Raw genomic sequence first — 24,720 nt, forward strand, 5'->3', positions numbered from 1 at the left:
CCTGAAAACTTTTTTTCTAAACAGTACACAACTTCAGTTTTTCCTGAGATTTTATGGAGATTTGTATGAAGATCCTTACTGAATAAACTCTTTTTGCTGATATTTTATTCTCTAACACTCTATACTTGGGGTATGCTATATTTTCTGCCAGACCCTAGGTATAGTTGTAGAAATGAACTTTTGACACTTTTGACACTGTAAACAGTAACTCCTATCTACTAAGTGAGTTTTAGAAGCAAGTTCAGATCCCATTAGCATATGTTTGAAGACTCATTTTTTGTTCCAGCGTACATCACCTTAAACTTACCAACACTGAATTTACCACATTGTCACCCACTCACCCAATTTGTGAGCTTCCTCCTAGAGCTCTTCACAGTCAGCCTTGGTATTCACCACCCTGAAGAGTACTGTGTCATCTGCAGACTGGCCATTATGCTGCTCACCCCTAGTTCCAGATCATTTATGAATAAATTAAATACTTCTGGTCCCAATACTGATCATTGTAGGACCCCACTGTTTAGCCCAGGGGTGTCGAGCTCATTTGTTATAAGGGCTGGATTTGACCTAAATGAGACTCCGTTGGGCCAGGCTGGGCCATGTCGGGCTGGGCCGTGTGTGTACCTTTTTAAGATTAGGTAGCAGAGATATAAACTTTTTAAAGGACACACACAAACACAACTAAAGTTTTTTTTTTATATAAACTTTAAAACATGCTTAAAACATTAGCACTTATTGGTCTTAAAAGTGTTGTCTTTGTATTTCTCCCATGGGATTCAGGGAACTGGGCAAAGGAAGCTCTGGCTCTTTCCCTCCCTCCCCAGGGAACCAGGAGGAAGAGGAGCCTCAACCAATGGAGAAAATCGAGGTTTTGCTCTGTAGCTCCTGTGCGATTGAGCAAGCTTTGCAAAGCAAGCTGAGATGCAGAAGGAAATGAGAGAGGGAGAAGGAAGCAGACAAGAGCCAGTTGCTCGGGGGCTTGATAGGATTTGATTTGATTTATTCATTTATATCCTGCCCTCACCACCGAAGCAGGCTCAGAGCGGCTCACAAACAATAAAAGCAATACACTACAGTAAAACAGTTAAATCAAACATTAATTAAACATTTAAACAATTCATCAGATTCGGCCCACAGGCTGCATGTTTGACACCCCTGGTTTAGCCAGTTTGGTGTATTTATTTATTTATTTATTTGGGATTTATATCCCGCCCTTCCCACGGATGGCTCAGGGCGGCTAGTGGTTAAGAGTGGTAGACTCTAATATGGAGAACTGGATTTGATTCCCCACTCCTCCACATGCAGCTGCTGAGTGTCTTTGGGTCAGTCACAGTTCTTTCAGAGCTGTTCTCTCAAGAGCAGTTCTCAAAGCTCTTTCAGTCCCACCTACCTCACAGGGTTTCTGTTGTGGGGAGAGGAAGGGAAGGAGATTGTCAGCTGCTCTGAAACTCTGAGTGAGAGGTGGGATATAAATCTAATATCTTGTTCTTCTTTCTTCCATCCATTGTGAGACCTATCCATTTATTCCTGTTCTTTGCTTTCTGTCATTTAACTAGTTTTCAATCCATCAGAGAACTTGTTCTCTAATCCCATGACTGCTAAATTTACTCAGGAGTCTTGCCAAAAGCCTTTTGAAAGTCCAAGTATATAATGCCTACCAGGTCACTGTTATCTTTGTGCTTGTTCACTTCCTCTAAGAACTCCAAAAGGTAGGACTTCCCTTTGCAGAAGCCAATCTGATTTTCCCTCAGGAGGCTTTGTGCCTTAATGATTCTGTCTTTGATTACAGTTTCTACTAATTTCCTTGGGACAAGAAACTATAATTCCTGATTCCCCTCTGGAACATTTATTAAAAATTGGTAAAACATTTGCTCGTAGCCAGTCTTCCAGCACACACAGTGGCTGAATTTAGTGATCGGTTGCATATACAGGTTATGTGGGTCAGTAATCTCACATTTGAGTCTCATAAGAATGCTCAAGTGTATGCCATCAGGATCTCAAGATTTATTGTTTTTTAATTTCCCCAATAGATCTAGAACTTAATATCTTGTCACCTCAATTTGACTCAGTTCTTCGGACTCTTTCCTGAAAATAATGGTTGTGGCATGGGTGCATGCCCCACACTTTCTACAATGAACACAGAAGCAAAAAAGTTTACTTTGAAGTTTACTGTAAAGATGATAGTTATTCCTTTGATCTGGGGAAACACAACAGCTAGATGGGAAAGCCCGCCCCCCCCCCCCCAAGTGGTTCCTTCTTCCCTACTCATTCCAGGTACATATTTAAACATGAGGTCTGTGCCAAAGTTGCAAGCTGAAGGGCAAGAGCACAAGTGCTCTTGCCCTTTGGCTTTTCATCTGGTATGCAGAGCCAGGACTCAGGCACTACATGCAATGAGTGGAAGAAGGTTCCCCCACCACCATTAGAGAGTGAGAGTTACTCTCTAATGGTGGTTGGTTACCCAGAAACCAGGAGCCATACTGACATACCTTTTGAACCACTCTTACCCCAGCACATCATGACTATGCTTCGGACTATTGTATGGCTTCTCTGTGGACACAAGAATGTTGATGGTGGGGTGCTCAATAATAATAGTTTGGGAAAATCTTTACATGGAACAGGATGTTTTATGAATGCAGTATTCCAGTGCAAATAGAAGCTGGTAGGTATGAGAGTGAGATTTATCAAAGATGGCCCGTATTTGGCAAGGATGCTTGCTGTCTGTTCAGTCTCTATAGCATCCTGAGAGTTGATGGTACCAGGTCGCCTTTTCCTCCCACCTCTTCACTAATATTGTGCAGCATCAGATCAATGAAGCACAAAACTTCATACCTCTACGAAATGTTGTTAGAAGAAATTGACATTTCTTTCTTAATGAAAACCTGGCTGGAATAGAGCAATATCTGTCCCAACTAAGAAACACTGGTTATGCTATCCTCCACCTACCCCATATAACTGGCCAAGGAGGAGATGTGGCTGTTATCTTCCATGAGTCCTTCAACTTCCACAGACTTCCTGTGCAAGCTATCAGCAGTATTGATTGTATGCTTCTTACACTAGGGCCCAAAGACAGGTTAGGCATTTTTCTTGTCGACTGGCCACCTAGTTCCTCAGTGGGTGCCCTTTATGAGTTGGCAGAGATACTGTTGGATGTGGTTTTGGAGACTCCTAGACTGATTGTTCTGGAGGACTTCAGTATTAGTGCTGAGGATACTTCACCATGATTGTCCCAAGATTTTAGTCTCTCTTACTTCCTTGGGCCTCTATCAAATCATAACGGGCACAACACATGAAAGAGGCCACATGTTGGATTTAATTCTTTTGCACCAAGCAGTTCAGGGAAGTCCTGGTTTTGGCCAATTATTGCCAGTCCCCAGTGATGTAGTAGAGGTCCTGAATAACTGCCTGGCTGCTGTGTTAAATTGGGTAAGAGTGTACAAGTTGAAACTAAACCCTGAAAAGATGGAGGTAATGCTGGTTGAGAAGGAAGAGCTCTTGAAGGACATTGTGCTTTCCACTTTTGATGGTGTTCAGCTGATCCTTGCAGACACACATGTTTTGGGGTTATTATATTGAACCCAGCATTATTACTGGAGAAGCAAGTTAATGCAGCTCCACAAAAAAAGCTATATTCCAACTCAACCCAAAAGATGGTCCCTTAGCTTGATACAACTGGTCTGGCCACTTGGATCCATGGCACAGTTACATGGAACCTAGACTATTGTAATACACTGTACATTGGTCTCCCCTCAAAATCAATTTGGAAACTCCAGTTGGTGCAGAATGCTCAGCTGTTATCAGGAGCTAGATAGAGCATGCATATTGGTCCAGTTTTGCAGTCACTGCACTGGCTGCCCATCAGTTACTGGGCTCAATTTAAGGAACTTCCTTTTCATGGTCTCAGACTCTCATACCTGCGAGAATCTCTTTCTCCTGTGGTCCACCTCAATAGCTATACTCATTTTAGCAAAGTCTTCTGCAGATGCTAGCCTGCAAATGGGCAAGATGCCTTTTCTGTTGTGGACCCTACCTTCTGGAATGGCCTTCCTGGGGAGGTCAAGAAGGCTCTCACTCTCTTGGCTTTCTGAAACTATGCAAAACTGAATTATTCAAGGGGGCTTTTCAGTGCAGGCAATAGAATTGCACTGCAATAAATCATTCTCCCTAAGAGGCGGAGGATATCTTGTCCGTCCAATCAGGGAGGCAGGAATCTTAAAATCTTCCTTTTCCTGTGGCTGTGGGAACCACCCCTCTCCCAGTTTATTTCCTGCCTCGACAGGGAGAGCAAGCATTTAGGATAGGTTCCTATCCCTCTATACTTAATCTGTTGTCTTTAAAATAATAATAATAATAATCCTTCCTCTTTCTTTACCTTTTTTACTGTCTGTTCTTCACATCTCCTGGCTAACTCCTTCAGACTTTTCTATCTTCCACTTTAACTCCTCCAGCCTCCTCCGGTTTTTTTTCTCCAGCTGATTCCTCCGTCCTCCCTCCCCCCTCATCTCACGAGGAGCGGCGCTGCGGCAGTCCCGGGCCGAAATCCAAGCCGCGGCTCGAAGAGGAGGCAGATGGCGCGTTGGACAAAAGACGCGTTCATGAGCGATGGACCGGCTCTTGGCGCTGGACGCGGAGCCGAGAAACAGCTTCCCGGAGGCGGCATGACCGCTGGGCTTGCCGCGGCTGCCGGCAACGTGCCCTGCAGGGGCAGTCCTCAGAGGAGCGGGCGCAAGCGGCGCTAGTCTTCATCAGCCGCAGAGGAGGCTTCCTCGTCAGCGTCCTTCCCCGGCACCGGCAGCCATTTTGCAGAGCGCAAAAAGGCGCAAAATGAGGCCGGCCAGCAGTCTTGCAGTTTTCAGGCGCAGGGACCCTCCGATGGCAACCTCCTGGCGGGAGACTTCAACCTGGAGGATAGCCAACCTGACGAGGAAGCCGAGCAGACCTACCAGCCCCAGAGGGGCTCGGGTAACGTAGCCATGATGGGATCTTCATTCCTTTCAGAATTCTTAGAGTCAATAAGACAAACTGTGGGTTCTGCAGTCAGGGCAGCTGCCCATAAGAGATTGGGGCCCCCCAGCTCACGTTCTTCCTCCAGATCACCATCACCCAAGAGATCCAGAGATGGAGCCGGGCACTCTATGGCCCATAAGAAAACCTTAGTTAGTGATCAGCTAGAGAGTGAGAGATCCATGTTTGGGTGCCAGTCTGAGGATTCTTATGGGGGAGACCGGGAGGAGGGCGAATTCTTATCCGATGAGGAGATAGAGAACATTACTGTTCCAGAACCCTCTTCACGTTTCTTCAAGGCAGAAGAGTTCCAGCACCTCCTGGCTAAAGTGCTATCTGCCCTAGAACTTCAGGTGTCCCCAGAGGAACAGGAGTCTTCCAGTCCCTTGACTAATCCCAAAAATAAACCCAAGGGAAACACAGAATTTTTTCCCGGTACCGATCTTCTGATAAGGTTTTTCCCTTCCCAGAGTTCTTTGAACGCCAGTTAAAGTCTGAGTGGGCCAAGCCAAGCTCTAACAAACAAGTGCCCAATTTTGTTAAGAAGATGTATGAGTTGCCTTCCTTTGCTAATGATACGCTTCAGGTTCCCCTGGTGGGTGCCTCAATTGCAGTCTTGCAGTCCCATGGTTCGTTAGCCGAGGATGGTCATGGTTCGGTCCATGACAACTGGGACAGAAAGATTGACCTAGCATTAAAGAGGAGCCATGACGCTACGGCCCTGGCCATCAAGGCGGCTGCCACGAACTCGATAGTGTCTAGAGCAGCAATCGTCTGGATAAGACACCTAACTCAGCTATTGCCGGATGCGGATAAAAGGATCCTGGAGGGCACCAACAGACTTCTTAGGGTGGCTGAGTTCTCAGCGGATGCTTCTTTGAATACTCTTACCTTCTCCACTAGAGCGATGGTGTCAAACACCGTGGCAAGAAGGGGCCTTTGGCTTCGGGCCTGGCTGGCAGACATTCATTCGAAGTCGATCGTTTCAGCCTACCCTTTTCAAGGAGAGAAACTGTTTGGAGACGCCCTGGATAAGATCCTGGTGGAAACCCTGGACAAGAAGGCCATGCCCAAGTATCTGAGACGGTCCGACAGAAGAGGGTTCGGATCTAATTCCTTTCGTGCCTCCACCAGCATCTCCAAACCTAAACAGGAGTATAGAAGATCATCCTGGGGACAACCCAAACAGAACTTCCATAAGAACTTTACCAATCCCTGATTTCAGAGAAATCAGCCCGACAGGTCAGACAAGTTTGAGAAAGGCCCCAAACACAATAAAGCATGACTGGGGATCCATCCCAGTAGGGGGCCGCCTTCTACATTTTCACCATGTGTGGGCGGCATCAAAGGCCGATTCTTGGACTCTGGAAATTGTGTCATGGGGTTACCCGATAGAGTTCAAAAGGACTCCTCAGGATCGTTTCATTATGTCTCCACTTCGTTCAAACCCGGGACAAAGAGACATCACCTTCAAAGCTATACATCTACTAGAAATGGCGGCAATAGAACAAGTACCTCCGCAGCAAAGATGTCAAGGTGTTTATTCCATTTTTTTTCACGGTTTCCAAGAAAAACGGGGACTGGAGGGCAATCCTGGATTTGAAATTTCTGAACAAGCACATAAAACTTCGCCACTTCAGGATGGAGTCCATCAAATCCATAACGGAAGCCCTGCATCATCAGGACTACATGTCATCTTTGGATCTGACAGAGGCCTATCTCCACATACCAATTCTTCCTGCACATCGCAGATTCCTTCATTTTTGTGTAAACGGGCACCACTACCAATTCAGAGCCCTACCATTTGGCCTCGCGGGTGTTCACCAAGGTATTGGTGAATCTGATAGCACACCTAAGGCAGAGGGGAGTACATGTGCACCCTTACCTCAACGACCTGCTGATAAGATCCACGTCGAAGAAGAATGCAGAGCAGGACGTTCAACGTACAACGCAGTGCAGGACGTTCAACGTTGTCTTCAACAACACGGTTTCATAATCAACCTATCCAAGAGTCATCTATGCCCAACACAGAGACATCTGGGCATAGTCATCGACACGAACTGGAACTCTATTTTTCTCCCAGAAGACAAGATACTGAAGACCAAGAGGTTGGTACAACAGGTGGTACAGGAGTCAGCGTCGTCTCTTCAGACTTTGGCACGTCTCATGGGCCTTTTGATATCAAATCTGGAGGCGCTCCAGTGGGGACGTTTCCACACCAGACAGTTACAGATGTTTCTATGTCCATATCAAGTCCAGATCATGGAGAGGCGTGCCATGTCTCTGACGGTGCCCAGGAGCGTCAAGGAAAGTCTGCTGTGGTGGACCAAGGATGTCAGTTTGCATCAGGGGAGAACCTACTTCACGGAGAGAGAGATACAGCTGTTCTCAGACGCCAGCCTCTCAGGTTGGGGGGCGACCCTCAACGAGATTCCCACACAGGGTCAGTGGACAATCAACCTCCTGGAACTTCGGGCCATTCGTTTGGCTCTGCTACATTTTCAAGAACAGGTGTCTAGGCAGCAGATCCTAGTTCAGACGGACAATATAGCGGCCAAAGCCTACCTAAACAATCAAGGGAGATCCAGATCCAGTTCCCTCCTCAAGGAGGCCCGGAAACTGTTCGAATGGGCGGAGATTCACTTGAAGTCGATAAGGGCAGAGCATATCAAAGGGACTTGCAATGTCAAAGCAGACTGGCTCAGTCGGGAGAGCATTCAATCGGGGGAGTGGTCCCTCAACAAGACTCTGTTTCTAAAGATAGTGGAGCACTTTGGTTTGCCGGTGTTGGATCTATTCGCGTCTTGTCAGAATCACCAACTTCCTCGATTTTTCACGAGGTACTACCACAGTCAGGCAGAGTCCACAGACGCTCTGACATCTCCCCGGCCTCAAGGCCTGCTGTATGCCTTTCCTTCAATCCCGGTCATCCCAAAGTTACTCAGAAAAATCAGTCTGCTGGGAGCCGAGATCATTTTGGTGGCTCCTTGGTGGCCTCGACATCACTGGTTCTCATCAATCCAACAGATGTCAATAACGGAAACATTTCATCTGCCAACATGGCCAGACATGCTATTACAGGGACCGGTGTGGCATCTTCATCCAGACTGGCTGAGATTGACAGTCTGGAGGTTGAGAGGAGATCATTGTTAGATTTAGGTTATACAAGCGACGTGACGAATACCATCCTGGCTTCCAGAAAACAATCCACAACATGGATTTACAACATGTCATGGAAAGCCTTCCATAGGTGGTGTCGGAGAAAGAATGTGGACCCTCTGCATCCTTCTGTCCCTAAGATTCTTCAATTTCTTCAGGACGGTCTTCATTCTGGCCTGAAACCAGCTACCCTCAAGTGTCAGGTCGCGGCCTTGTCTTCAGTACTCCAGCAGGTGGGCAATGTGAATCTGACATCACATCCTCATATTCGTCGCTTTCTTAGAGGGGCTTCTATGAGTTCTCCACCACAAACTCATTGCTTTCCTACCTGGCGACTGAATCTAGTGCTTTCAGCCTTAACAAATCCACCATTTGAACCTTTAATGTCTGTGCCTTTAAAGATGATGCGCATGAAAACTATCTTCCTGGTGGCAATAACATCGGCCAGAAGGGTATCCGAAATTGGATCCTTGTCGGTTAAGCAAGAGTTATGTGTGTTCCACAAGGACAAAGTTGTTCTTTATTCGGACCCTACCTTCCAGCCGAAGATTTCGTCTAGGTTCCACCAAAGCCAAGGAATCAATTTACCATCTTTTTGTCCGGATCCTAAGCATCCCAAGGAGCGCACATGGCATACCCTAGACGTGCGTAGAGCAATCAAGGTTTACCTGATTAGAACTGAATCTATTCGTACGTCAGATTCCATGTTCATTAACATAGCAGCGCCCAGATTGGGTCAGAAAATGTCCAAGTCAGCCATTAGTTATGCCATCAAGCAGTGTATAACGGAAGCGTACAGAGCATTACATCTTCAGGTTCCCGCTGGGATCACTGCGCATTCGACCAGAAGTGCGGCCACCAATGCAGCCTTTAATAAGAACGCCTCTGTTGAGGAAGTGTGTAAAGCAGCTACGTGGTCGTCTATCTCCACCTTTATATGCCACTACAAATTGAATGCATACGCGTCAGCGGATGCAACCTTTGGCAGACGAATCCTGCAACATGTACTGTCTGAGTAGGGCGATCCCACCCTGACTAACATACTGCTCTGGGAGCACCCAAGATGTCCTCTGCCTCTTAGGGAGAAGGACCCTTGGCACTTACCGTGAGGGGTCCTTCTCATAAGAGGACAGGAGGACATCTTGCCCTCCCTTCTCTCGCCCTACCTTGGGCAGTATCTTTCTGTATCTAGTTCTGTAGCCTTCATCTAAGGTTTTTTCATGCTAATAACTGCTACCTGTTTTTTACCTATTTATTCCTATAAGGGTTTTCTAGTCGGTCGGCCTGATTAATGCCATTGTTTTTTTCTCACCAACTGTTAGTTGTTTACATTAGGAGTGTTTTAGGTATGATATTCTTCTTACTGCTTCTCGGAGTCACCCAAACTGAGAGAGGGGTGGTTCCCACAGCCATAGGAAGAGGAAGATTTTAAGATTCCTGCCTCCCTGATTGGACGGTGGGAAACACCCAAGATGTCCTCCTGTCCTCTTAGGAGAAGGACCCCTCACAGTAAGTGCCAAGGGTCGTTCCCAGAGTTACTTGGATAAATTACTAGATTGTAATCTATACTACTGTGTATAGTTTAGTGAAACTACAATCCTGCTATATAATTTTGCATCATTTAATGTGTAACGTTAATGCTTATGCTTTGCTTCAGTTCTATTTTTAAACTTCTGATTGGTTCTACAATCCTAATCCTGTTATTTATGTTTATGTTTAATTTGATTTATACTCCACCCTCCCCGCCATGGCGGGCTCAGGGTGGCTTACATCAAAATCATAGTAAACTATGTTCACAATCATAAAATCAATAAAACCATTAAACAATATAAGTTAAAGCAATATACAGTTGGTGCTAACAAATTAGATGTTATTCATATTCTCAGGACGACAGTTGTTCCAGAATTCTCTTACGGTCGATTGAAGGCTTGCTAGAAGAGAATGGTATTACAGGCCTTGCAGAACTGAGCGAGGTCCCACAACGCCCTAACCTCTTCTGACAATTGATTCCACCAGGAGGGGGCTGCCACTGAAAAGGCCTGATCCCTGGTGGTCAACAGTCTCGCCTCCTTCAGCCTAGAGATCACTAGGAGATGTTGAGATCCAGATCTTAGTACTCTCTGGGAAACGTGTGTGGACAGATGGTCCCTCAGGTAAACGGGTCCTCGGCCATATAGGGCTTTAAAAGTGATAACCAGCACCTTGTAGCGAATCCGGTATACTATTGGTAGCCAGTGCAGTTCCTGCAGCACTGGCTGTATGTGCTCCCACTTGGGCAGCTCCAATAACAGCCTAGCAGCCGTGTTCTGCACTAGCTGAAGTTTCCGGGTTTGCGACAAAGGCAGCCCCAAGTAGAGGGCATTACACTAGTCCAATCTCGAGGTGACCGTTGCATGAATCACAGTTGCCAGGTCACCACGGTCAAGGAAAGGAACCAACTGTTTTGCCCGCCTAAGATGAAAAAAGGCAGATTTCGCAGTTGCTGCTATCTGGGCCTTCATCGTCAGGGAGGCCTTCAATAGCACCCCCAAGCTTCTGACCTTGGGCGCCATTGTCAATGGCACCCTGTCAAAAGCTGGTAGAGGGATTTCCCTGCCCAGGCCACCGCAACTCAAGCACAGGACCTCTGTCTTTGTCGGGTTCAGCTTCAGTCGGCTCAGCTTAAGCCAACCAGCCATGGCTTTCAACACCTGATCCAGGCTTTCTGGGACATTGTCAGGTCGACTGTCCATCAGTAAATAGAGCTGGGTGTCATCAGCATACTGATGGCAACCCTGCCCATACCTCTAGACAATCTGGGCAAGGGGTCACATGTAGATGTTAAACAACATTGGGAATAGAACCGCCCCCTGAAGCACACCGCAATTAAGTGGGTGTCTCTGGGACGACTCTCCCCCAGTTGACACCCTTTGTCCCTGACTACGTAGGAAAGAGGAAAGTCATTGTAAGGCTAGCCTCTGAATCCCTGTGTCAGCGAGGCGATGGGCTAGCAACTGATAGTCAACCGTATCAAACGCAGCGGATATTGCATTGTTTATATATCCCATACTGTGTATTGTATTGACTCCCTCTGCAATCTGCCTTGAGTCCAAGTGAGAAAGGCTGACTATAAATAATGTAAACAAATAAAAATATATATGTAAACACTGGAGAGGCTACAATAATATATGCCCCTCGCTATTTATTTATTTATTACTGATTTATATTCCACCCTATCCCATGGGTGGGCTCAGGATGGATTACAACAAATTTTAACAAGTAACAATAAAACAATAGACAATTAACAACAAATATTAGCAGTTAAAACAATAACGAAATTACTCCATTTCAGACGGTAGATAAATCAGGCCATAATACAGACAGAGCTGGAACCGATGATACATCAATTGGCCTGATAGAAGATGAAATACTGCCACAAGGGAGGCCAGACTCAATGTACTAAGGGAGTCCACCACCTCACTCAAAGGTCTGGTGGAACAGCTCCATTTTACAGGCCCTACAAAAAGGTAGTCGGTCATGTAGTAGCACTCTGATCTCTAATGGCAGCATGTTCCACCAGGTTGGGACCAGGGCAGAAAAAGCAGGAAGGGAAATTATTTCATAAATATTTTTCATGGAATATACTACCTTGCACTTGTCATAGTAGCGTTGTCACTTTATAAATGCAAATGTTCCACAGCAACAATCCACCATTATAGTTATCTTTGTGATGGTTATCGTTTGGGGAATGGAACAGTAAAATTCCTAGAACATTTCTAGAATCAGAAAAGATATGTTAAATATAGTGAAATAGGGTCTGTTCCTGAAATCATATCACTGGGTTAGGATATAGCAGTTCTGCTGGATGCTAAGCTGTTTGTATTACTGAAAGTCTGTGTGTCTCCAGATGGGAATATTTTATGAAGACTGATGGAGCTGACTGGGGTTTTCTTACCCCTTAAGCTGGATGTCTAAAAGTCTACGTTCACTCCTGACAGCAGGTTACTGTTAATGTCTAATGAATTTAGTAGCTTTCATCATTATAAGATGCATGCCAAGATTTTAACTGGAATTTCGTTATATTTTTTCAAATTTTGTATTACAAGCATACCAGCAGTCATAAAATAGATGCATAATTGCAATGCAGCAGCCCTAGACTGGAGCCTCATTTTAAAGGGATTACTTGCTCAGTGTTGTTTCTTATCAACAGAGGGGCCACTTAGTTTTAGAATACAGCATAAATTTTATTGAGAATATTGGGGTTTTTTAAAAAAAATGGTGGCAGGATAAATAATCATTATTATTGGACTACTTGTGTGTTTTTTAAAGCCAAGTTCCTGATTTTTGAACATAAAAGAGTTGAGATACAATCTTTCCCATCAGTCTTCCTGGGAGGCTGTTTCCTCATGATTTTTCTTAGAAGGTTCTTCTGTCCTGCACTTGATATTGTTTTAAACAATTTTATTGATAACATATGGTAACAATTTCCATTAATAACTTCTTTTCATCTATCCCATATGCTTCTTTCTAATCACCCCTCCCCCCATTACTTGACCCCCACCAGTGTTATTTACTCAAAATATTAACATTAAAAGGTACCCTTAATTACTAAGAACTAAAATTAATATTCTTCTTCCTTCTAAAGTTTAATCATTATCAAAAATTGTCCAAAGTCCTTTTACTTTCCACTCGTCTTCTACATAACTTCTAATTTTTTCCCACTCCCTTTTAAAATCTTCTAAATCGTAGCCTCTTAAAGTTCTTGTTAATTTGTCCATCTCACTCCAAATCATAACTTGTACAATCGAATCCCATTTTTCTGGTATTTTTTCTTGCTTCCATAACTGCACATATAGTGTCCTAGCAGCTGAAATCAAGTACCAAATTATAGTTCTATCTTCTTTTGGAAATTTTTCCATTTGTAATCTCAACAGAAAAGTCTCTGTAACTTTCTTGAATTCATATCCCAAGATGGTAGAAATTTCTTGTTGGATCATCTGCCAATACTTTTTCACTCTTTCACAAGTCCACCACACATGGTAGAAAGAACCTTCATGTTTTTTGCATTTCCAACATCTGTCTGGCATCTTGTTATTCAACTTTGCCAATTTTTTAGGAGTCATATACCATCTATACATCTTTTTAAAACAGTTCTCTTTAATACTCTGACATGTTGAAAGTTTCATAGAGTTCTTCCATAAAGTTCTTCCAGCAGGGGGTTGGGGGCTTTCCAGTGTTTTGCACTGAGTGTCACATGTATGACTATCTCCCCAAAGAACAGAAGTCTTGGGTTTGTGCTCGATGCAAGGAGCTCCTGGTCCTCAGGGAATGAGTTCGTACCCTTGAGGCTGAGGTGACTGCCCTGGAGAAGCAGAGAAGGTCAGTTAGGCACTTGGGAAAGACTCTCGGGGGCGTATTAGATGAGCCCCGCTCTGAACGTAGCAGCCCCGTTGCTGCCAGAGAGCATGAGGGTCAAGAAGGAACAGGGCACCGTGCTGAGGATAAGGGGAATGCGCCCTCAGAAGGGACCTCTTCTTCGGTTGGTGAGCGGGAATCCTTTTGCACCAAGGAACCATCCCTGGGCAGGGGGAGAGGGGTTTTTTTGTTAGTTGGTGATTCGATCCTTAGGCAAGTAGACAGCTGGGTGGTGAAACCGCATACTGACCGTATGGTGACTTGCCTGCCTGGTGTGAAGGTAGCGGACATTACGCATGTAGTAGATAGGCTGATAGACAGTGCTGGGGAGGAGCCTGGGGTCGTGGTGCATGTTGGCACCAACGATGTGAGGAAATACAGTCGTGAGGTCCTGGAGGAAAAATTTAGGCTGCTAGGTGGAAGACTTAAGGCCAGGACCTCCAAGGTAGCCTTCTCAGAAGTGCTACCTGTTCCACGTACAGGGCAGGAGAGACAGACACAAATTAGAAGTCTCAATGTGTGGATGAGACGATGGTGTAAGGAGGAAGGGTTTAAGTTTGTTAGGCACTGGGATGCTTTCTGGAACAAGCGGGAGCTGTACAAAAGAGACAGTCTCCACTTGTCCCCGGATGGAACCAGGCTGCTGGCACTTAAAATCATAAAGGTAGCAGAGCAGTTTTTAAACTAAATCTTGGGGGAAAGCCAACAGGAGATGAAATGTCTCTGGTTCGGGAGGACTCATCTCAAAGAGATGAAGGGTTGGCTGCTATTTTTCTACCGGGTAATGGATCAGAGTTGTCCACTGTTATGGTGACAAACAGTATGGACTGTCTGCCAGAGTCTCGAGGCGGCAGGAGGAAGGTGGCAGGCCTAGCTTGCCTGGGAAATTATAGATGTTTGTATGCAAATGCTAGAAAAGGTTTGAAGTAAAATTGGTGAATTGGAATGTTTAGTGTTGGGAGAAAACATAGACTTTTGGGAATGTCAGAAACTTGGTGGAATGAGGAGAATCAGTGGGACACGGTGATTCCTGGATATAAGTTATATCGGAAGGATAGGGAGGGAAGGGTTGGAGGTGAGGTGGCTCTGTATGTCAGAGAGGATATACGGTCCAGTAAGACTGAGGTCAGAGAATTAGATTCCCTTTTAGAAATGCTTCGGGTTGAAATAGAGGGCCCAAAAGGAAATTTAACTATGGGAGTTTGTTATCGCCCACCAAATCAAGAGAGAGGACGATTATAATATGATGGAAGGCTTAAAGATAGTGCCTAAACATAAAAACTGTGTCGTAATAGGTGATTTTAACTACCCGCAGATTGATTGGGTCAATATGTGTTCTGGTCGAGAGAAAGAGATTGAGTTTCTTGATGCTCTCAATGACTGTGCTATGGAGCAGATGGTCTCAGAATCTACCAGGGGTGGGGCGATCCTGGATTTGGTCCTAAGTAATGCCCAAGACTTGGTGAGAGATGTAAAAGTGATTGCGCCACTTGGGAACAGTGACCATAATGTTATTGATTTCACCGTTTGTATAAATAGGGAGTTGCCCCAAAAGACCGGCACAACCACGTTTAACTTTAAAAGGGGTAAATTCACTAAGATGAGGAGGCATGTGAGGAGGAAACTGAAAGGAAAGGTAAATACGGTCAAAACACTTGGGGAAGCTTGGAAACTATTTAAAACCATAATCCTAGAAGCTCAGATAAAATACATACCACAAGTTAGGAAAGGCACAAACAAGCATAAGAAAAGGCCTGCATGGTTAACAAACAAAGTAATGGAAGTTGTAAAAGGTAAGAAGAACTCCTTTAAGCGGTGGAAAACCAGTCCAAGTGAGATTAGTAAAAGGGAACACAGGCTGTGGCAAATCAAATGCAAGACTGTGATCAGGCAGGCAAAAAGGGACTATGAGGAGCTTATTGCAAAAAACATAAAGACCAACAATAAAATTTCTTCAAATATATTAGAAGTAGGAAACCAGCCAGGGAGGCAATGGGGCCCTTGGATGACCATGGGGTAAAAGTATTTCTGAAGGAGGATAGGGAAATGGCTGAGAAGCTGAATGAATTTTTTGCCTCCGTCTTCACTGTGGAAGATGAGAACATTTTGCCTGCCCCAGAACCACTAATTTTGGAAGGGGTGTTGAAAGACCTGAGTCAGATTGAGGTGACAAAAGAGGAGGTCCTACAACTGATAGACAAATTAAAAACTAATAAGTCACCAAGTCCGGATGGCATACATCCAAGAGTTCTGAAAGAACTCAAAGTTGAACTTGTAGATCTTCTAACAAAAATCTGTAATCTTTCATTGAAATCTGTCTCCGTTCCTGAGGACTGGAAGGTAGCAAATATCACCCCCATCTTTAAAAAGGGTTCCAGAGGAGATCCGGGAAATTACAGGCCAGTCAGTCTGACTTCAATACCGGGAAAGTTGGTAGAAAGCATTATCAAGGACAGAATGATGGACATGGGTTATTGAGGAGGACTCAGCATGGGTTCTGTAAGGGAAGATCTTGCCTCAGTAACCTGTTACATTTCTTTGAGGGGGTGAACAAACATGTGGACAAAGGAGCCCAATAGATGTTGTTTACCTTGACTTCCAGAAAGCTTTTGATAAAGTTCCTCATCAAAGGCTCCTTAGAAAGCTTGAGAGTCATGGAGTAAAAGGACAGGTCCTCTTGTGGATCAAAAACTGGCTGAGTAATAGGAAGCAGAGAGTGAGTATAAATGGGCAGTCTTCGCAGTGGAGGACGGTAAGCAGTGGGGTGCCACGGGGCTCAGTACTGGGTTCCATGCTCTTTAACTTGTTCATAAATGATTTAGAGTTGGGAGTGAGCAGTGAAGTGGCCAAGTTTGCGGATGACACTAAATTGTTCAGGGTGGTGAGAACCAGAGAGGATTGTGAGGAACTCCAAAGAGATCTGTTGAGGCTGGGTGAGTGGGCGTCAACGTGGCAGATGCAGTTCAATGTGGCCAAGTGCAAAGTTATGCACATGGGGGCCAAGAATCCCAGCTACAAATACAAGTTGATGGGGTGTGAACTGGCAGAGACTGACCAAGAGAGAGATCTTGAGGTCGTGGTAGATAACTCACTGAAAATGTCAAGACAGTGTGCGTTTGCAATAAACAAGGCCAACGCCATGCTGGGAATTATTAGGAAGGGAATTGAAAACAAATCAGCCAGTATCATAATGCCCCTGTATAAATCGATGGTGCGGTCTCATTTAGAGTACTGTATGCAGTTCTGGTCGCCGCACCTCAAAAAGGATATTATAGCATTGGAGAAAGTGCAGAAAAGGGCAACTAGAATGATTAAAGGGCTGGAACATTTTCCCTATGAAGAAAGGTTGAAACGCTTGGGACTCTTTAGCTTGGAGAAACGTCGACTGTGGGGTGACATGATAGAGGTTTACAAGATAATGCATGGGATGGAGAAAGTAGAGAAAGAAGTACTTTTCTCCCTTTCTCACAATACAAGAACTCGTGGGCATTTGATGAAATTGCTGAGCAGACAGGTTAAAACGGATAAAAGGAAATACTTCTTCACCCAAAGGGTGATTAACATGTGGAATTCACTGCCTCAGGAGGTGGTGGCAGCCACAAGCATAGCCACCTTCAAGAGGGGTTTAGATAAAAACATGGAGCAGAGGTCCATCAGTGGCTATTAGCCACAGTGTGTGTTTCTCTGTGTGTATATATATATAAATTTTTTGCCACTGTGTGACACAGAGTGTTGGACTGGATGGGCCATTGGCCTGATCTAACATGTTCTTATTCCCATGTATGCATCTATATTTCTTTATTTACCTTTATTGCCCATTTAATCATTTTAGATTTCACCACTTCATCTTCTGTAGACCATTTTAAAAGTAACATATAAGTTTTTGAAATTAATTTTTCATTACTCCAAGCAGAACTTTTCCATTTCTGTTTGCTCTCGTCTTATTCCTTCAGTTTTAATATCATTTTCCACCAAACTCTTTATTTGTTGCATTTGAAACCAATCGTATTTGTTATTCAACTCCACAGCAGTTTTCAATTCTATTTTGCCACTTTGTGTTTTTAACAGTTGATTGTATGACAGCCATTTTTCCTCACCTGTCTCAGCTATTATTTTTATCACTTCTGCTGGCACTATCCATAATGGTTTTCTTTCATCACCATATTTCTTATATTTCACCCAGGTATTCAACAAATTATTTCTTATATAATGGTGAGAGAAAACAAGTATTCATCTTTTTCTTCCCATAATACATATAAGCATGCCAGCTGAATTTATTTCCATGATCTTCCAACACTAAAAGTTTTTTATTCAACAGCATCACCCAGTCTTTTATCCACACTAAGCAAACTACTTCATGATATATGGTAATCTTAAATCTGGTAATTGGAATCCTCCTCTTTCTTTAGCATCTATTAAAACTTTCATTTTAATCCTTGGTTTCTTCCCAGCCCATACAAATTCCGAAATCTTCCTTTGCCATTTGTTAAATTGTTTACTGTCTTTCACAATCAGAATAGTTTGAAACAAATACATTATTCTCGGCAAAGTATTCATCTTAATTGTAGCTATTCTTCCAAGCAATGACAAATTAAGCTTATTCCATTTTATCATATCTTCATCCATTTTACGCCATAGCTTTTCATAGTTATTTTTGAACAGGTCAATATTCTTCATTATTTCCACACCCAAATATTTTACTTTAGAGGTAACTTCACATCCTGTTAGTCTCTGCAACTCCTTTTGTTTATTTACTTGCATATTTTTACATAAATTTTTTTATTTTTCTTTATTAACATAAAATCCTGCCAGTTCTCCATATTCTTGTATTTTAGCTAACAACAAAGGTGTTACTTGTGTAGGATTTTCATTTATAAACATTATATCATCTGCAAATGCTCTATATTTGTAAATAAATCCTTTAACTCTCAACCCTTCTATTTCTTTATCATCTTGTATTTGCATCAATAAAATTTCAATAGTCATTATAAACAACAAAGGTGAAAGCGGACAACCTTGTCTTGTACGTTTGCTGATTACCATTTCATCTGTAAGATCTGCATTTATACATAACCTTGCACGTTGTTCAGTATATATTGCCTTTATTATTCTTATAAAGTTTTCCCCCAACTCTATTTTCTCCATTACTGCAAACATAAAGTCCCAGTTCAAATTGTCAAAAGCTTTCTCTGCATTCGCAAAGAATAATGCAACTTCCTTCTCTGGATGTCTTTCATAATATTCTACAATATTTACAACAGTTCTAATATTGTCTCTTATTTGCCTTTTAGGGAGAAATCCCGCTTGGTCTTCCTTTATGAAATTTATCAAATATTGTTTAAGTCGTTATGCCAAAATTCTTGTATATATCTTATAGTCATTATTTAGTAATGAAATTGGTCTATAGTTCCTTACATTCGTGACATCTCTATCTTCCTTAGGAATCAAAGAAATTACAGCTTCCATCCATGTATTTGGTATTTTCCCTTTTATTCTTATCATATTCATCAATTTTTGAGGTTTCGGTACTAATTCATCTTTAAAAAATTTTAAAAATTTTGCCATATATCCATCTGGCCCAGGTGCTTTTCCAATTTTCATTGCATTAATTGCTGCTTCAATTTCTATTTTTCAATTGGATCATTCAAAAATTTTTTCATATATTCAGTTAAGGGTGCTGTTTTAATCTTTTGCAAATACGCTTCCATCCTTTCCTTCTTTACTTTAACACCTTTAAATAATTTAGCATAGTACTTGAAAAATTCTCTCTTTATTCCTTTTTGATCTACCATGTCTCTTCCATCAACCACAATTTTATTAATAATTTTCTTTTTCTTCAATTGCCAGGCCAAATACTTTCCAGGTTTATTCGCTCCCTCAAAGAATTTCTGTTGTAATTTTTTCAAATTCCATTCCAATTCCTTATTTAACAAATGTCTCATTTGTGCTTGTAGTATTGTAATCTCCCTTATAATTTTCTTTTTCTCTGACCTTTTCCTCAGTTCTCCTTTTTGCTTTATTTCATTTTGAATGTCCAACATTTGTTTTTGTTTTTTGCCCTTTTGTCCTTATTGTTTAATGTAATCAATATTCCTCTCATTTTGGCTTTATAAGCATCCCACACCATCTGAAATTCTATATCATCTTTATCATTTATTTGAAAGAAAGCTTTAGTTTTGTTTTCTAGAGATGTCACTAATTCTTTATTTTGTAGCAAATCTTCATTTAATCTCCATCTTCTCACTTTTTAAGACAGTTTTGTATCCATAATTTGGGTTATGATCTGCACCTATCTTCAGTAAGATCTCTATATTCTTCGTTATAAGGCCTAAGTCCTTTGTACCCCATAGCATGTCAATTCTGGAAAAAGTATTGTGTCCTGCTGAAAAAAATGTATAATCTCGTACTTCAGGATTAAATTTTCTCCATATGTCTTCCAAGTTTTCTTGTTTAACCAGTTCAAAGAAGGATTTTGGCAGTTTTCCTTCTTTATTGTTATTTTTTTCCCAGATCTGTCCAATGTATTCTGAATTGTTCCACTAAAGTCTCCCATAATCATGACCTGGCCGTATGTCACTTCATGAAGTTGTTTTATAATGTCTTTAAAAAAACATCTTTTGCACCATTTGGTGCATACAGTCCCAATAATAAAAAAATTTTCGCATTTATTATTACTTCCACTGCCACAAATCTTCCATCTTTATCTTTAAATATTATTTTTGGGTCCAATTCTTGTTTAATATAAAAAATCACACCCCTTTTCTTCTGTTCAGCCAATGAAAAAAAATCCAGTCCCAATTGTTTATTCCATAAAAATTTATAATTCTTTTGTTTAATATGAACTCGTAAGCAAATTATATTACAGTTTTGTTTTTTTTAATCCAATTAAATATTGTCTTTCTTTTTTGTGGTGAATTTAGTCCAAAATTTGATATCACCAAATTAAATTTCAACTATCAGGTTTGATAGATTAGAACTTGCCCTTTCAAATGAGCCTAATTTTGCCGTCCTCCGACCTTCCCAGGCTCAGATATTAATTTTTTAAAAATTTAGCCTCCCAGTAATGACCGCCAATGTTTTTCTATGGTAATACAATCCTAGAGTAGGTCTACTTCTTCAATAGTTACTTCCTGCTTTGCTTGCCCCAAGCCACGTTCTCACTGGTAACAAAGTCTCACGACACTTGACGTATTTCCTGTGTTGACTGTAGAAACTGCAGATCTCTGATGATGGTGCTTTCACTCCACGGCCGCAGGTAGACAAAACAATAAATTCCTTTCCAATTTTTAACACTGTCCTTAATTTAACAAAGTCCAAAATTCACCCCTTCTCCTCTTCTTCTTCCAAGCTTTCAAACTTTCTCTTTCCCACCTTCTAATATTATTTTGTTTGCTTTAAAATAGTCCCGGAATGGTAGATAACAATCAATACCTTTTTCTAAGGTTATCCAGATCAACACTGGTCTCGTACAGCATCAGGTGTTTAGCAGTCTCAAAGAAGATTAGGATCTTGTCAAGCTTATGTCAAATAAATGACTCTGTAAGCTTCTGCAGATGATGAATATGCAATTCTTCTCCGGGGATCCCTCAAAGCCTCAAAGGAGCCCCCCTGGGACTCCATTTTAGCCAAGGTAAATCACCTCAAAATTTCCTATGCATATCTTGGACTAATCTCTCACTGAGAAAAGTAGGCAGAAGGCAAAAATTTGCCCTTTACTACCCCGAACAGAAGCTCCAGTCTGCCCCCCTTAGAGAGGCAGGTCAGCTCAGCATTCTCCAAATCCTGGAAGTCTGTCCTGCACCTGATATTGGGGGTAGGGGAGAGTGAAGAAGTCCTAATATTGTGGTCCGTTATTTTATTGCCTAAGATCCTGACTTCAGGCATGTTCACAAGAAGGTTTTTCATATAATCAGGCTTTATAGTATGAGTATAATCTGAACACATTCTCCTTGCACAGTCTTGCCTGCTTTACAATAAAGGCTTTCTTGACCATAGGACTTTTCATTGCATCTGCTTGAAACTGTCAATTTGGTTGATGCAGGATTAATGAAATTATTTTGTACCTGCAGCTTCCCCAAATATACCCTCCTGTGGTACAGGAGGCATGACCTCTGTTTTCCTTCCAAATGCTCTGCTGATCATATGGCTTGATATGCAGAATAATTTTTCTTCCCCTACAGGGCGATGATAAGAGCTTTCGGCGAACTCCTTCCTGGCGAAAGCGTTTCCGACCGCGAGACATTCACAGCATCAACATGCTCAGTGGGTCAGCAGAGACTCTCCCAGCAGGATTTCGAGTGACTTCCTTAGTACCTCTGCCACCTCCTTCAGCACCACCGAAGAAAATGCCACCGGAAGGTACTGTTCAACTTGTTGTTCTTATGTATGGAATAAATAATTTCAAACTAACATCTTCAGTCTCTCAGGTATCTGAATGCTATAAGGCATCCACAAGGGAGGGGGTAGATCACATTACTGCAAGGAAAGTTTTAAACGGATCCCATAATCCCACCCCTTTTGCTTTTTCACAATATTCATGATCCCTCTGGAACCACTGTTTGCCCTGTAATGACAAGCATATACGTGGTGGTGGTATTCTCTCACTTCCCCAGCAAACAGTAATTCTTGCTAGGAGTTTTTTTTTTGTGGGGGGGATGGCATGGACAAAGGGTTTTGTAAAAGAAAAATGGGGAGGAAAAGGAAGCAATAACCTCCCCTAGCACCCGGGCCCTAGATATATGTTTTTAATTCTGATCAGAAATTGGGTTGTCACAGGTTTTTTTTTTATTTCTTTAATTTGAGAGCAGTGATACAAAAAAGATCAAGGACCAGAGTCATTTGTATCTATTTACCTATTTCGCATTTGACTTTGGCCCAAAACCTTGTGAACAGAATAATATTATTAGGGCTCATAAGAATTTTAGAAATCTAGAGAATAAATCAACTCCCAACCTCTACCAAGTTCTGAGACTGCCCCAACTCTCTCAATTAGATGACTATGAATAGTCTAGCTCCTTTAGGCTTCATTTTTGTCATTCAGCTGGCCAAATTTTCTCTTTGAGGCCATATGTTCATTGATCCACTATCCCTTCTGTGCTAGAATTCTACATTTTTACTTGTATTAATAGCACCAGATACTAGTTCTTTGTTGACAAAAACAATAGCTTGAAACAAAAGCATCTTCATCCTCAACAGGCAATCCAAATCTAATGGTTTGCTTCGCATGAGTGCTGTGTCCTCATTAATAGCATGCTTTTGTGTGTTGTTGGTGAATGGTTTGCAGTTGGTGCATCTGGGTCCCAAAGACTGGAGACGTCCACAGTTCGTACATACTCCTGCTGAAATTCAGTTTCCAATGAGACTTGGCCCAGGCTCCAGGTAAGCTTAGAAACTAGGACAGAGTAGCAACAATCACAGTATTTCACAGAACTTCATGGAAGAAACCAGAATTTCTATACAATATGAATTTGAGTATATTTCCTCTGAGCTTTAAAACATAGCTCTTCTTGTCTTAGGTCTTGTTTTCAAGGAAGTCTCTTGTGTTACTGGTCTGGTCCTGTAGTACTAAGGTGGAAGTGCAGGAAACAGTATGAGAACAAAGGGTGTCACATGAAACAGTTGTATGCTTGGACTGCAACATCCACACTGACCTACAATCTGTATTTATCTCTGTATCAGACCTGAGAACTCAGTACAGTTGTCATGTGGCTTCTGGCAGTCATTGAATCAGCCTAACCCCAACACAAACCTTGGTCATTTTCGCACTTAGCGTTTGCTCCCCTTATTCCGCGGCGCAATTATGTCCGGATCATTTTTCTCGTTTTCCCACTAGTGACTCTTTGCGGAGTCGCCTTCCCTGAAGCCCCGGCTCAAATCGTTTTCCCACTGGCATCGACTTGAGTCCGACGCCCTGTCAATCATTTTTTTTTTAAGCGCAAGTCTGGTTGCGTAATGACGTACTAACGTAACATCGAGCTGTTCCCTCCCCTTCTTTTCTTGGACAAACCGCATCACGTGTGCTGCTGCTGCTTATGGATTGGCTGCAGCTGTAGAATCCTCCACAGCCCTTTATGTATTAACGGAAGCATTCACAGTGGAGAATCCTAGCACTAGATTCCCCCCCCAAATTCTGAAGCACTAGATTCCCCCCCCCCCCAAATTTCCTCCGCTCTCTTTCCCCTCCCCGGCTGGCGCTTGCAACGGGGACCTGACTGATTCCTGCTGCCAGAGCTCCCCCCCGCTCCATTCTCTCCTTCCCCTTCTGTGGCGCGTGTGAAGAGCGAGCTCGCGTCTATTTTCTAACCGAGCGGAATGTAGCCAGGGAGAAGAATACAGGACTCCAACTTCCCATTTTATACATGGCGATTTTGTGCAGGTCCAGAAATCCTGGTGGCACAGCTGAGGGAGGCATTCCCTTTTTAAAACACACACACATGAACGCTTTGGCCCACACCGGCACTAGATTCCCCCCCCCCAACAATGGTCGTTTTCGCATTATCGAGATAACGCAACAGCGAAATAACGCAACTAAAGTCAATAATAATAATAAAAAATTCTAACGAAACCAATTGAAGTGGCAATTGAGGCTATTCCAGGAGGGTTTTTTTTTTCTATTTGTTAATTTCGAAATATCGCTATTACGCAAAACTGTAAAGTTTAAAAAAAAAATGGCCGTGCCGGCACTTTGGGGAAGCGCCACGAAAGGCTGATGATTGGCCAAGGGGGTGGATGGGGTGGGAGGACGGAAAGGGAGAGGGTGCCGCCCACACAGCAGTCGATCCGGCGTGGATGGATTTCCCACAGAAAACTCCGCGGAGTGGATCCGGAGTGGATCCGGAGGTTTTCAAAAACTCCGGAAGGAGGTGGATCTAGATACTCCGGCGTGAAACCCCTGCAGCGCCGGAGCAAACCGCAGCGCCGGAGCAACAGGTGGGAAAACCAGGAAAAGATCCGGAGGTAAATGGGGTGCTACGCCGGAGTAAACGCTAGTGCGAAAACGGCCCTTGTGTTGAGAGGCACTGAAAACTATCAAGGTTTTCTCTTTGTTGATCTTTGCAGGAATAGATGTCAGCACAGCAGGGACTTCACATGTTGTAGATGCAACTGCTCTGACTTTGTTGTAGTGGGGTTTTTTTGTCCGCTGGACAATCTTGTAACTGAGGGTTT

The 24,720-nt window shown here is 42.9% G+C and overlaps 1 protein-coding gene across 6 annotated transcripts in view; it reads left to right on the forward strand.

The window, feature by feature from the left end:
• Window positions 1-24,720, forward strand: part of PPFIA4 (PTPRF interacting protein alpha 4) — a 285,024-nt gene that overhangs the window by 257,996 nt on the left and 2,308 nt on the right. For 4 of the 6 annotated variants that reach the window (XM_060231094.1, XM_060231093.1, XM_060231097.1 and 1 more), the window contains 2 exons: window positions 21,735-21,912; window positions 22,838-22,932. In XM_060231094.1, the coding sequence (XP_060087077.1) occupies window positions 21,735-21,912; window positions 22,838-22,896 (237 nt within the window). In that variant the 3' untranslated portion in view covers window positions 22,897-22,932. The remainder of the gene's footprint in view (window positions 1-21,734; window positions 21,913-22,837; window positions 22,933-24,720) is intronic. The other 2 variants (XM_060231095.1, XM_060231098.1) reach the window with 1 other exon arrangement.

The sequence above is a fragment of the Heteronotia binoei genome, chromosome 2 (genome assembly GCF_032191835.1).
Source record: "Heteronotia binoei isolate CCM8104 ecotype False Entrance Well chromosome 2, APGP_CSIRO_Hbin_v1, whole genome shotgun sequence".
In the NCBI taxonomy this organism is placed as follows: domain Eukaryota; kingdom Metazoa; phylum Chordata; class Lepidosauria; order Squamata; family Gekkonidae; genus Heteronotia; species Heteronotia binoei.